This window comes from Salmo trutta, unplaced genomic scaffold, assembly GCF_901001165.1.
Source record: "Salmo trutta unplaced genomic scaffold, fSalTru1.1, whole genome shotgun sequence".
NCBI classification, from domain to species: Eukaryota; Metazoa; Chordata; class Actinopteri; order Salmoniformes; family Salmonidae; genus Salmo; species Salmo trutta.
The window spans coordinates 211,605-225,708 of NW_021822297.1; the positions used below are offsets into that span (position 1 = coordinate 211,605).

The window sequence follows — 14,104 nt, forward strand, 5'->3', positions numbered from 1 at the left end:
CCAATCATCCCGCCACTCATTATACAGTGAGTGGACAAAACATTAGGAACACCTCCCCCCCCCACACACACACACCTTTTGCCCTCAGAACAGCCTCAATTCGTCGGAGAATGGACTTTAAAAGGTGTTTAAAAGTGTTCTACAGGGATGCTGGCCCATACTGACTCCAATGCACCCCACAGTTGTGTCCAGTTAGATGGGTGTCCTTTGGGTGGTGGACCATTCTAGATAATCACAGGAAACCGTTGAGTGTGAAAAAACCCCAGCAGCGTTGCAGTTCTTGACGCACTCAAACCGGTGCGCCTGGCACCTACTACCATACCCCTGTTCAAAGACACTTAAATATTTTGTCTTCCCCATTCACCCTCTGAATGGAACACATACACAATCCATGTCTCAATTGTCTCAAGGCTAAAAAATCCTTCTTTAACCTGTCTCCTCTCCTTCATCTACACTGATTGAAGTGGATTTAACAAGTGACATCAATAAGGGATCATAGCTTTCACCTGGATTCACCTGGTCAGTGTACATCAAGGAAAGAGCAGGTGTTCCTAATGTTTTGTCCACTCGGTATATTTCTCTAGCAGTAATAAGCTGTACTCACGTGTATGCCAGAGTCGCACTGAAATGCTTCCGTATGTAGGTTTCAAGGACAGGGTTAAAGTGCTGAAACTTTCTGTCCGCAATGAGTCCAATTATGAATACCTGCCAAAATAATAATAAACACAGACACAAATTCATTAAAACACAAACCGTATGTCACAGAAGAGTTGGGAAGGAAAAAAACTAGACGTTTTCTTTCTCATTGAAAATGGACAAAAGGGAGAGAAGGGAAATGAGATGAGATTGGAAATAATAAAAAAACAATTTTCTCTATTCTATTCTTTCCCCCAGATAATCTAGGTCTTTCTGTCTGTAGTTTCTCTCTGGATAAGAGGAGCAGGCCCGACCGGTAATTACCTAGTCATAGTAGGCTATTACAAACCCACATATAGAACATTTGCTGATACAGGCGTTGTACAATAAGGTGAGTCATTAGGTAAATCAATGAAATAGCCACAAAGACATTGTGACGATGATTTAATATTATATAGTACTAGAAACAGCTCTATTAATGTAGAGACATTCAGTCGACTACTTCTTTCAGCTTTAGAGAGATATTGTAATTAGACTGTCTAGCTGGCTGGAAAAATCCACGGACCGTCGGACTGTAGGAGCTCATGCATGTTTTCAATGTATTTGTTTCTCTGTGTGTGTGTGTGTGTCTGTGTGTGTGTGTCTGTGTGTGTGTGTATGTGTGTGTGTTTGTGTGTCTGTGTGTGTGTCTGTGTGTGTGTGTGTGTGTCTGTGTGTGTGTTTGTGTGTCTGTGTTTGTGTGTCTGTGTGAGAGAGTGTGTCTGTGTGTTTGTGTGTCTGTGTGTGTGTTTGTGTGTCTGTGTGTTTGTGTGTCTGTGTGTTTGTGTGTCTGTGTGTTTGTGTGTCTGTGTGTTTGTGTGTCTGTGTGTTTGTGTGTCTGTGTGTGTGTCTGTGTGTGTGTCTGTGTGTGTTTGTGTGTGTGTTTGTGTGTGTGTTTGTGTGTCTGTGTGTGTGTGTGTGTGTGTGTGTGTGTGTGTGTGTGTGTGTGTGTGTGTGTGTGTGTGTGTTAATGATCCACCCTGTGATATAGCTTATCTGTAGTATAGACTACGATCTGATGGTTCTAAAACTTCAATCATTAAGTGGAACGTTATCTATTAGACTTACTACTACAAATGAGATCATTAATTCATGTTACAATGTGTTTTAAGCACTGTTTATAAGTTGTTTACACAACTATATCATGTGTTATAAGCACTGTTTATAAGTTGTTTACACAACTATATCATGTGTTATAAGCACTGTTTATAAGTTGTTTACACAACTATATCATGTGTTAAGCACTGTTTATAAGTTATATACACATTATACACAACTATATCATGTGTTATAAGCACTGCTTATAAGTTATATACACATTATACACAACTATATCATGTGTTATAAGCACTGCTTATAAGTTATATACACATTATACACAACTATATCATGTGTTATAAGCACTGCTTATAAGTTATATACACATTATACACAACTATATCATGTGTTATAAGCACTGCTTATAAGTTACATACACATTATACACAACTATATCATGTGTTATAAGCACTGCTTAAAAGTTATATACACATTATACACAACTATATCATGTGTTATAAGCACTGCTTATAAGTTATATACACATTATACACAACTATATCATGTGTTATAAGCACTGCTTATAAGTTATATACACATTATACACAACTATATCATGTGTTATTTGTATGCAATATAGTGCTGTAGTTAAATGCATTCTGAGAATCGACAGGTAGGAGTCCCAACGGGTAGGAGTCCCCAACGGGTAGGAGTCCCCAACGGGTAGGAGTCCCCAACGGGTAGGAGTCCCCAACGGGTAGGAGTCCCCAACGGGTAGGAGTCCCCAACAGGTAGGAGTCCCCAACAGGTAGGAGTCCCAACAGGTAGGAGTCCCCAACAGGTAGGAGTCCCCAACGGGTAGGAGTCCCCAACGGGTAGGAGTCCCCAACGGGTAGGAGTCCCAACAGGTAGGAGTCCCAACAGGTAGGAGTCCCAACAGGTAGGAGTCCCCAACAGGTAGGAGTCCCAACAGGTAGGAGTCCCAACAGGTAGGAGTCCCAACAGGTAGGAGTCCCAACGGGTAGGAGTCCCCAACAGGTAGGAGTCCCCAACAGGTAGGAGTCCCCAACAGGTAGGAGTCCCAACAGGTAGGAGTCCCAACAGGTAGGAGTCCCAACAGGTAGGAGTCCCAACAGGTAGGAGTCCCAACAGGTAGGAGACCCATTTTCCCTGTCCTGTCCCTCTGGTTGTCTCTAACCCAGGACCTGTCTTGTCTCTGGCACATAGCTAGCATTCCTTTACGGTGTTAAGGTGTGTATTTAGCATACTTTCAAATCCACACATTGCCTGAGGCAGACCAGAGGCAGAGAGACAATCTGGGACAACTTCTCTGTGTTCCGTTTGTCCACACGGGACACTGTGAATCTATGTTGACTTTCTCTTTGACAACACGTGCATACATTAGTAATGTGTATGAGGCACAGCAGTATGACACGGTCACAGCGTCACAGTGTGGTATAAAAGTACAATATCCTACACACCAAACAGAACAAAACCCAATATTAGATGTGTGTGTGTTTTAAAACAAGCGGTACTTACCAAGGAATCAAACACCAGGGTATCGAACGTGTCACTGTCTGAGTTCTCCATCATAATGTTGAACAGGGCATCGAGGGTGTCTTGTAGAAACTACAACAAACACAACGTGTTACAACAGAGAGAGGATACAGGCCGCGTCTCAAACGGCACCCTATCCCCTTATAGGGCTCTGCCAAAAGCAGGACACGATATGGGCAAGAGGTTGCCAATTCAGAATATATATATATATATATATATACATACACACACACATATATATATATATATACATAGAACTACTGTCCATACACACCATCCTATATCACTACTGTCTATACACAGCATTTTATATATAATATCACCACTGTATATACACATACACATTATATATATATATATACACATACACATTATATATATATATATATATATATATATATATATACACACATACATATATATATACACATACACACATACATGCATATATATATATATATATATATATATATACACACACATATACATACATACATACATACATACACATATATATACACAAATACATATATATACACACATAAACACATATATATATATATATATATATATATATATATATATATATATATATATATATATATAGCTATAAACACAAGCATTTAGCTAGGTATTACTGCACTGTTGGAGCTAGTATGCACATAGCCTGTCTTCTCTTGAGAGCCAGGTCTGCCTACGGCAGCCTTTCTCAATAGCAAGGCTATGCTCACTGAGTCTGTACATAGTCAAAGCTTTCCTTAAGTTTGGGTCAGTCACAGTGGTCAGGTATTCTCTGCCACTGTGTTCTCTCTGTTTAGGGCCAAATAGCATTCTAGTTTGGGTCAGTTTTTATGTTAATTCTTTCCAATGTGTAAAGCAATATTTTTTTGTTTTCTCATGATTTGTTTGGGTCTAATTGTGTTGCTGTCCTGGGGTTCTGTGGGGTCTGTTTGTGTTTGTGAACAGAGCCCCAGGACCAGCTTGCTTAGGGGACTCTTCTCCAGGTTCATCTCTCTGTAGGTGATGGCTTTGTTATGGAAGGTTTGGGAATCGCTTCCTTTTAGGTGGTTGTAGAATTTAACGGCTCTTTTCTGGATTTTGATAATTAGTGGGTATCGGCCTAAGTCTCTGTTCATCAAATATGCATAGTCACTTTAACCATATCTACATGTACATACTACCTCAATCAGCCTGACTAACCGGTGTCTGTATGTAGCCTCTCTACTGTATATAGCCTCTCTACTGTATGTAGCCTCTCTACTGTATATAGCCTCTCTACTGTATGTAGCCTCTCTACTGTATATAGCCTCTCTACTGTATGTAGCCTCTCTACTGTATGTAGCCTCTCTACTGTATATAGCCTCTCTACTGTATGTAGCCTCTCTACTGTATATAGCCTCTCTACTGTATATAGCCTCTCTACTGTATAAAGCCTCTCTACTGTATATAGCCTCTCTACTGTATATAGCCTCTCTACTGTATGTAGCCTCTCTACTGTATGTAGCCTCTCTACTGTATATAGCCTCTCTACTGTATATAGCCCCTCTACTGTATATAGCCTCTCTACTGTATATAGCCTCTCTACTGTATATAGCCTCTCTACTGTATATAGCCTCTCTACTGTATATAACCTTTCTACTGTATATAGCCTGTTTTTTTACTGTTGTTTTATTTCTTTACCTATTGTTCACCTAACACCTTTTTTGCACTATTGGTTAGAGCCTGTAAGTAAACATTTCACTGTGAGGTCTACTACACCTGTTGTATTCAGCATTTCACTGTAAGGTCTACACCTGTTGTATTCAGCATTTCACTGTAAGGTCTACTACACCTGTTGTATTCAGCATTTCACTGTGAGGTCTACTACACCTGTTGTATTCAGCATTTCACTGTAAGGTCTACTACACCTGTTGTATTCAGCATTTCACTGTAAGGTCTACTACACCTGTTGTATTCAGCATTTCACTGTATGGTCTACTACACCTGTTGTATTCAGCATTTCACTGTGAGGTCTACAGCTGTTGTATTCAGCATTTCACTGTGAGGTCTACACCTGTTGTATTCAGCATTTCACTGTAAGGTCTACTACACCTGTTGTATTCAGCATTTCACTGTGAGGTCTACTACACCTGTTGTATTCAGCATTTCACTGTAAGGTCTACTACACCTGTTGTATTCAGCATTTCACTGTAAGGTCTACTACACCTGTTGTATTCAGCATTTCACTGTATGGTCTACTACACCTGTTGTATTCAGCATTTCACTGTGAGGTCTACAGCTGTTGTATTCAGCATTTCACTGTGAGGTCTACACCTGTTGTATTCAGCATTTCACTGTAAGGTCTACTACACCTGTTGTATTCAGCATTTCACTGTGAGGTCTACTACACCTGTTGTATTCAGCATTTCACTGTTAGGTCTACTACACCTGTTGTATTCAGCATTTCACTGTAAGGTCTACACCTGTTGTATTCAGCATTTCACTGTGAGGTCTACTACACCTAGGTAAGTGTATTCAGCATTTCACTGTAGGTCTACACCTGTTGTATTCAGCATTTCACTGTGGGGTCTACTACACCTATGTATTCAGCATTTCACTGTAAGGTCTACTACACCTGTTGTATTCAGCATTTCACTGTGAGGTCTACTACACCTGTTGTATTCAGCATTTCACTGTAAGGTCTACTACACCTGTTGTATTCAGCATTTCACTGTGAGGTCTACTACACCTGTTGTATTCAGCATTTCACTGTGAGGTCTACTACACCTGTTGTATTCAGCATTTCACTGTAAGGTCTACTACACCTGTTGTATTCAGCATTTCACTGTAAGGTCTACTACACCTGTTGTATTCAGCATTTCTCTGTAAGGTCTACTACACCTGTTGTATTCAGCATTTCACTGTGAGGTCTACTACACTTGTTGTATTCAGCATTTCACTGTAAGGTCTACTACACCTGTTGTATTCAGCATTTCACTGTAAGGTCTACTACACCTGTTGTATTCAGCATTTCACTGTGAGGTCTACTACACCTGTTGTATTCAGCATTTCACTGTGAGGTCTACTACACCTGTTGTATTCAGCATTTCACTGTAAGGTCTACACCTGTTGTATTCAGCATTTCACTGTGAGGTCTACTACACCTGTTGTATTCAGCATTTCACTGTAAGGTCTACTACACCTGTTGTATTCAGCATTTCACTGTAAGGTCTACTACACCTGTTGTATTCAGCATTTCACTGTAAGGTCTACTACACCTGTTGTATTCAGCATTTCACTGTAAGGTCTACTACACCTGTTGTATTCAGCATTTCACTGTAAGGTCTACTACACCTGTTGTATTCAGCATTTCACTGTGAGGTCTACTACACCTGTTGTATTCAGCATTTCACTGTGAGGTCTACTACACCTGTTGTATTCATCATTTCACTGTAAGGTCTACTACACCTGTTGTATTCAGCATTTCACTGTGAGGTCTACTACACCTGTTGTATTCAGCATTTCACTGTAAGGTCTACTACACCTGTTGTATTCAGCATTTCACTGTAAGGTCTACTACACCTGTTGTATTCAGCATTTCACTGTATGGTCTACTACACCTGTTGTATTCAGCATTTCACTGTGAGGTCTACAGCTGTTGTATTCAGCATTTCACTGTGAGGTCTACACCTGTTGTATTCAGCATTTCACTGTAAGGTCTACTACACCTGTTGTATTCAGCATTTCACTGTGAGGTCTACTACACCTGTTGTATTCAGCATTTCACTGTTAGGTCTACTACACCTGTTGTATTCAGCATTTCACTGTAAGGTCTACACCTGTTGTATTCAGCATTTCACTGTGAGGTCTACTACACCTGTTGTATTCAGCATTTCACTGTAAGGTCTACACCTGTTGTATTCAGCATTTCACTGTTAGGTCTACTACACCTGTTGTATTCAGCATTTCACTGTGGGGTCTACTACACCTGTTGTATTCAGCATTTCACTGTAAGGTCTACTACACCTGTTGTATTCAGCATTTCACTGTGAGTCTACTACACCTGTTGTATTCAGCATTTCACTGTAAGGTCTACTACACCTGTTGTATTCAGCATTTCACTGTGAGGTCTACTACACCTGTTGTATTTCAGCATTTCACTGTGAGGTCTACTACAACCTGTTGTATTCAGCATTTCACTGTAAGGTCTACTACACCTGTTGTATTCAGCATTTCACTGTAAGGTCTACTACACCCTGTTGTATTCAGCATTTCTCTGTAAGGTCTACTACACCTGTTGTATTCAGCATTTCACTGTGAGGTCTACTACACTTGTTGTATTCAGCATTCACTGTAAGGTCTACTACACCTGTTGTATTCAGGCATTTCACTGTAAGGTCTACTACACCTGTTGTATTCAGCATTTCACTGTGAGGTCTACTACACCTGTTGTATTCAGCATTTCACTGTGAGGTCTACTACACCTGTTGTAGTCAGCATTTCACTGTAAGGTCTACACATGTTGTATTCAGCATTTCACTGTAAGGTCTACTACACCTGTTGTATTCAGCATTTCACTGTAAGGTCTACTACACTGTTGTATTCAGCATTTCACTGTAAGGTCTACTACACCTGTTGTATTCAGCATTTCACTGTAAGGTCTACTACACCTGTTGTATTCAGCATTTCACTGTAAGGTCTACTACACCTGTTGTATTCAGCATTTCACTGTAAGGTCTACTACACCTGTTGTATCAGCATTTCACTGTGAGGTCTACTACACCTGTTGTATTCAGCATTTCACTGTGAGGTCTACTACACCTGTTGTATTCATCATTTCACTGTAAGGTCTACTACACCTGTTGTATTCAGCATTTCACTGTGAGGTCTACTACACCTGTTGTATTCAGCATTTCACTGTAAGGTCTACTACACCTGTTGTATTCAGCATTTCACTGTAAGGTCTACTACACCTGTTGTATTCAGCATTTCACTGTAAGGTCTACTACACCTGTTGTATTCAGCATTTCACTGTAAGGTCTACTACACCTGTTGTATTCAGCATTTCACTGTAAGGTCTACTACACCTGTTGTATTCAGCATTTCACTGTAAGGTCTACTACACCTGTTGTATTCAGCATTTCACTGTAAGGTCTACTACACCTGTTGTATTCAGCATTTCACTGTAAGGTCTACTACACCTGTTGTATTTGGCATTTCACTGTAAGGTCTACTACACCTGTTGTATTCAGCATTTCACTGTGAGGTCTACACCTGTTGTATTCAGCATTTCACTGTAAGGTCTACTACACCTGTTGTATTCAGCATTTCACTGTAAGGTCTACTACACCTGTTGTATTCAGCATTTCACTGTAAGGTCTACTACACCTGTTGTATTCAGCATTTCACTGTAAGGTCTACTACACCTGTTGTATTCAGCATTTCACTGTAATGTCTACACCTGTTGTATTCAGCATTTCACTGTGAGGTCTACTACACCTGTTGTATTCAGCATTTCACTGTAAGGTCTACTACACCTGTTGTATTCAGCATTTCACTGTAAGGTCTACTACACCTGTTGTATTCAGCATTTCACTGTAAGGTCTACTACACCTGTTGTATTCAGCATTTCACTGTGAGGTCTACTACACCTGTTGTATTCAGCATTTCACTGTGAGGTCTACTACACCTGTTGTATTCAGCATTTCACTGTAAGGTCTACTACACCTGTTGTATTCAGCATTTCACTGTGAGGTCTACTACACCTGTTGTATTCAGCATTTCACTGTGAGGTCTACTACACCTGTTGTATTCAGAATTTCACTGTGAGGTCTACTACACCTGTTGTATTCAGCATTTCACTGTAAGGTCTACTACACCTGTTGTATTCAGCATTTCACTGTGAGGTCTACTACACCTGTTGTATTCAGCATTTCACTGTGAGGTCTACTACACCTGTTGTATTCAGCATTTCACTGTGAGGTCTACTACACCTGTTGTACTCAGCATTTCACTGTAAGGTCTACTACACCTGTTGTATTCAGCATTTCACTGTGAGGTCTACACCTGTTGTATTCAGCATTTCACTGTGAGGTCTACTACACCTGTTGTATTCAGCATTTCACTGTTAGGTCTACTACACCTGTTGTATTCAGCATTTCACTGTGAGGTCTACTACACCTGTTGTATTCAGCATTTCACTGTAAGGTCTATTACACCTGTTGTATTCAGCATTTCACTGTAAGGTCTACTACACCTGTTGTATTCAGCATTTCACTGTTAGGTCTACTACACCTGTTGTATTCAGCATTTCACTGTTAGGTCTACACCTGTTGTATTCAGCATTTCACTGTGAGGTCTACACCTGTTGTATTCAGCATTTCACTGTGAGGTCTACTACACCTGTTATATTCAGCATTTCACTGTGAGGTCTACTACACCTGTTGTATTCAGCATTTCACTGTAAGGTCTACTACACCTGTTGTATTCAGCATTTCACTGTAAGGTCTACTACACCTGTTGTATTCAGCATTTCACTGTGAGGTCTACTACACCTGTTATATTCAGCATTTCACTGTGAGGTCTACTACACCTGTTGTATTCAGCATTTCACTGTAAGGTCTACTACACCTGTTGTATTCAGCATTTCACTGTAAGGTCTACTACACCTGTTGTATTCAGCATTTCACTGTGAGGTCTACTACACCTGTTGTATTCAGCATTTCACTGTGAGGTCTACTACACCTGTTGTATTCAGCATTTCACTGTAAGGTCTACTACACCTGTTGTATTCAGCATTTCACTGTGAGGTCTACTACACCTGTTGTATTCAGCGCACGTGACAAAACAACATTTTGATTTGAGTTGAATTCTGCTCTGCATGCATTATTTGGTGTTTTACGTTGTATACGGATGGGTTCTGAATTGTAAACTTGAAATCTCCTTGTTCATGGTACTGAGGGAGAGAGGGGACATGTTACTGTTAGTCATCAGCTATCCTATGGAAAGGAGGAGGGCCACAGTCTGGTTTCAGTTGTTGGGTGGTCATTTGAAATACTTGCAACACCAGAAGGTGATGGTTATCTGTAAGAGGAATGTATATGGTGGGGGTCAATTAAGGTTCAATATGATCCAGGGGCTTGGAATGTTACTGGGTAAGACAAAGGCAATCACATGGTGGTGGTCACTGATAAGGGTGGAGAGATGTGGAGTAGTGAGGAATGAGGGACGAGGTCAGGTCACTGATAAGGGTGGAGAGATGTGGAGTAGTGAGGAATGGGGGACGAGGTCAGGTCACTGATAAGGGTGGAGAGCTGTGGAGTAGTGAGGAATGAGGGCTGAGGTCAGGTCAGGTCACTGATAAGGGTGGAGAGATGTGGAGTAGTGAGGAATGGGGGACGAGGTCAGGTCACTGATAAGGGTGGAGAGCTGTGGAGTAGTGAGGAATGAGGGCTGAGGTCAGGTCAGGTCACTGATAAGGGTGGAGAGATGTGGAGTAGTGAGGAATGGGGGACGAGGTCAGGTCACTGATAAGGGTGGAGAGATGTGGAGTAGTGAGGAATGAGGGACGAGGTCAGGTCACTGATAAGGGTGGAGAGATGTGGAGTAGTGAGGAATGGAGGTCAGGTCACTGATAAGGGTGGAGAGATGTGGAGTAGGGAGGAATGGAGGTCAGGTCACTGATAAGGGTGGAGAGATGTGGAGTAGTGAGGAATGGAGGTCAGGTCACTGATAAGGGTGGAGAGATGTGGAGTAGTGAGGAATGGAGGTCAGGTCACTGATAAGGGTGGAGAGATGTGGAGTAGTGAGGAGTGGGGGAGGAGGTCAGGTCACTGATAAGGGTGGAGAGATGTGGAGTAGTGAGGAATGGGGGACGAGGTCAGGTCACTGATAAGGGTGGAGAGATGTGGAGTAGTGAGGAATGGAGGTCAGGTCACTGATAAGGGTGGAGAGATATGGAGTAGTGAGGAATGGGGGACGAGGTCAGGTCACTGATAAGGGTGGAGAGATGTGGAGTAGTGAGGAATGGAGGCCGAGGTCAGGTCACTGATAAGGGTGGAGAGATGTGGAGTAGTGAGGAATGGAGGTCAGGTCACTGATAAGGGTGGAGAGATGTGGAGTAGTGAGGAATGGAGGTCAGGTCACTGATAAGGGTGGAGAGATGTGGAGTAGTGAGGAATGGAGGTCAGGTCACTGATAAGGGTGGAGAGATGTGGAGTAGTGAGGAATGGAGGACGAGGTCAGGTCACTGATAAGGGTGGAGAGATGTGGAGTAGTGAGGAATGAGGGACGAGGTCAGGTCACTGATAAGGGTGGAGAGATGTGGAGTAGTGAGGAATGGAGGTCAGGTCACTGATAAGGGTGGAGAGATGTGGAGTAGTGAGGAATGGAGGTCAGGTCACTGATAAGGGTGGAGAGATGTGGAGTAGTGAGGAATGGAGGACGAGGTCAGGTCACTGATAAGGGTGGAGAGATGTGGAGTAGTGAGGAATGAGGGACGAGGTCAGGTCACTGATAAGGGTGGAGAGATGTGGAGTAGTGAGGAATGAGGGACGAGGTCAGGTCACTGATAAGGGTGGAGAGATGTGGAGTAGGGAGGAATGAGGGCTGAGGTCAGGTCACTGATAAGGGTGGAGAGATGTGGAGTAGTGAGGAATGGAGGTCAGGTCACTGATAAGGGTGGAGAGATGTGGAGTAGTGAGGAATGAGGGCTGAGGTCAGGTCACTGATAAGGGTGGAGAGATGTGGAGTAGGGAGGAATGGAGGTCAGGTCACTGATAAGGGTGGAGAGATGTGGAGTAGTGAGGAATGGAGGTCAGGTCACTGATAAGGGTGGAGAGATGTGGAGTAGGGAGGAATGGAGGTCAGGTCACTGATAAGGGTGGAGAGATGTGGAGTAGTGAGGAATGAGGGACGAGGTCAGGTCACTGATAAGGGTGGAGAGATGTGGAGTAGTGAGGAATGAGGGACGAGGTCAGGTCACTGATAAGGGTGGAGAGATGTGGAGTAGTGAGGAATGGAGGTCAGGTCACTGATAAGGGTGGAGAGATGTGGAGTAGGGAGGAATGGAGGTCAGGTCACTGATAAGGGTGGAGAGATGTGGAGTAGTGAGGAATGGAGGCCGAGGTCAGGTCACTGATAAGGGTGGAGAGATGTGGAGTAGTGAGGAATGGAGGTCAGGTCACTGATAAGGGTGGAGAGATGTGGAGTAGTGAGGAATGGAGGTCAGGTCAGGTCACTGATAAGGGTGGAGAGATGTGGAGTAGTGAGGAATGGAGGTCAGGTCACTGATAAGGGTGGAGAGATGTGGAGTAGTGAGGAATGAGGGACGAGGTCAGGTCACTGATAAGGGTGGAGAGATGTGGAGTAGTGAGGAATGAGGGACGAGGTCAGGTCACTGATAAGGGTGGAGAGATGTGGAGTAGTGAGGAATGAGGGACGAGGTCAGGTCACATTAAGGGAGAAGGAACAGTTTATTACCCAGATAAATTAACTTCCTGCCTAGCAACAAAGACATAATGTTTAGAGAGAAGAGCAGGACACTTCCCCTTAAGTGGGGTCTGTATACTAGTGCTGCTGAGAACATGTCTCTGTTCAGCTGTCTGACCCGTTGGGTGAATAAACTTGGTCTGAGCTTTTCATAGTTGTCAGGAAGTTTCTCCTCTGTTTATTTACAACCTCACAATACGGAAGATATTTCTTTGCAGAATTCTGCATGCAAATACTCAATTTGGTGTTTGTCCCATTTTGTGAATTCTTGGTTGGTGAGCGGGACCCCAGACCTCTCAACCATAGAGGGGAAGTGTTTCCTGAGACAGCAGTCATTAGGCTGATAGTATAGTTTATTAAAAACTAAATGTGAATTCACAGGGAGGAAGACTGCCAAGGCATAACAGTGAGCCTTGTTAACACTGATCAAGGGAGAGATACTAAAATGGAACCTCTATACAGAGAATACAAACCTCTTCCCAAGCTGCTTTCTTGGTCAGGTCTCCCCTTGAAAGAGGTCAGTTGACCTCAAATGGGCCGAACTGGTTAAATAATACAAATGTAAAAACCCTCATATTGTGTTACTACCTATGAACTTTGACCTCTCACCTTGACGACCTCACCTCCCTCGACCTTCATCAGCTGTCGGAGGTTCTGTTGTAGCAGGCTGGTGTTGGAGCGCCACTTCAGCAGGCCCAACAGATCCACTATACGAGACATAACAAACAGAAGAGAGGAAAGACAGATGTTATTTCACCTTTACTCATGTCTAACTGTGATTTACAATGACAGCCCGGCTTTTAGAGGGAAGATGTCAGCTCTACTCAACAACATCTGAGACAAACCTTGTAGATTGGACTGAATGAGAGGAACAGGAAGACAGGTTTCTACACCAGATGGTTTCTACACTAGATGGTTTCTACACCAGATGGTTTCTACACTAGATGGTTTATACACCAGATGGTTTCTACACCAGATGGTTTCTACACCAGATGGTTTCTACACCAGATGGTTTCTACACCAGATGGTTTCTACACCAGATGGTTTCTACACCAGATGGTTTATACACCAGATGGTTTATACACCAGATGGTTTATACACCAGATGGTTTATACACTAGATGGTTTCTACACTAGATGGTTTATACACCAGATGGTTTCTACACCAGATAGTTTCTACACTAGATGGTTTCTACACCAGATGGTTTCTACACTAGATGGTTTCTACACTAGATGGTTTCTACACCAGATGGTTTCTACACTAGATGGTTTCTACACCAGATGGTTTCTACACCAGATGGTTTCTAGATGGTTTATACACCAGATGGTTTATACACCAGATGGTTTCACACCAGATGGTTTCTACA

At 42.5% G+C, this 14,104-nt stretch overlaps 1 protein-coding gene across 1 annotated transcript in view; it reads right to left on the reverse strand.

Annotated features, from left to right (window-relative positions):
• Positions 1-13,473, reverse strand: part of LOC115181559 (dedicator of cytokinesis protein 1-like) — a 197,114-nt gene extending 183,641 nt beyond the window's left edge. Inside the window, exons 1-3 of the mRNA XM_029743452.1 lie at positions 13,348-13,473; positions 3,253-3,342; positions 605-705 (exon numbers count right to left, since the gene is read on the reverse strand). Coding sequence (XP_029599312.1) covers positions 605-705; positions 3,253-3,342; positions 13,348-13,458 — 302 coding nt within the window. The 5' untranslated portion in view covers positions 13,459-13,473. The remainder of the gene's footprint in view (positions 1-604; positions 706-3,252; positions 3,343-13,347) is intronic.
• Between the last annotated feature and the right edge of the window lie 631 nt (positions 13,474-14,104).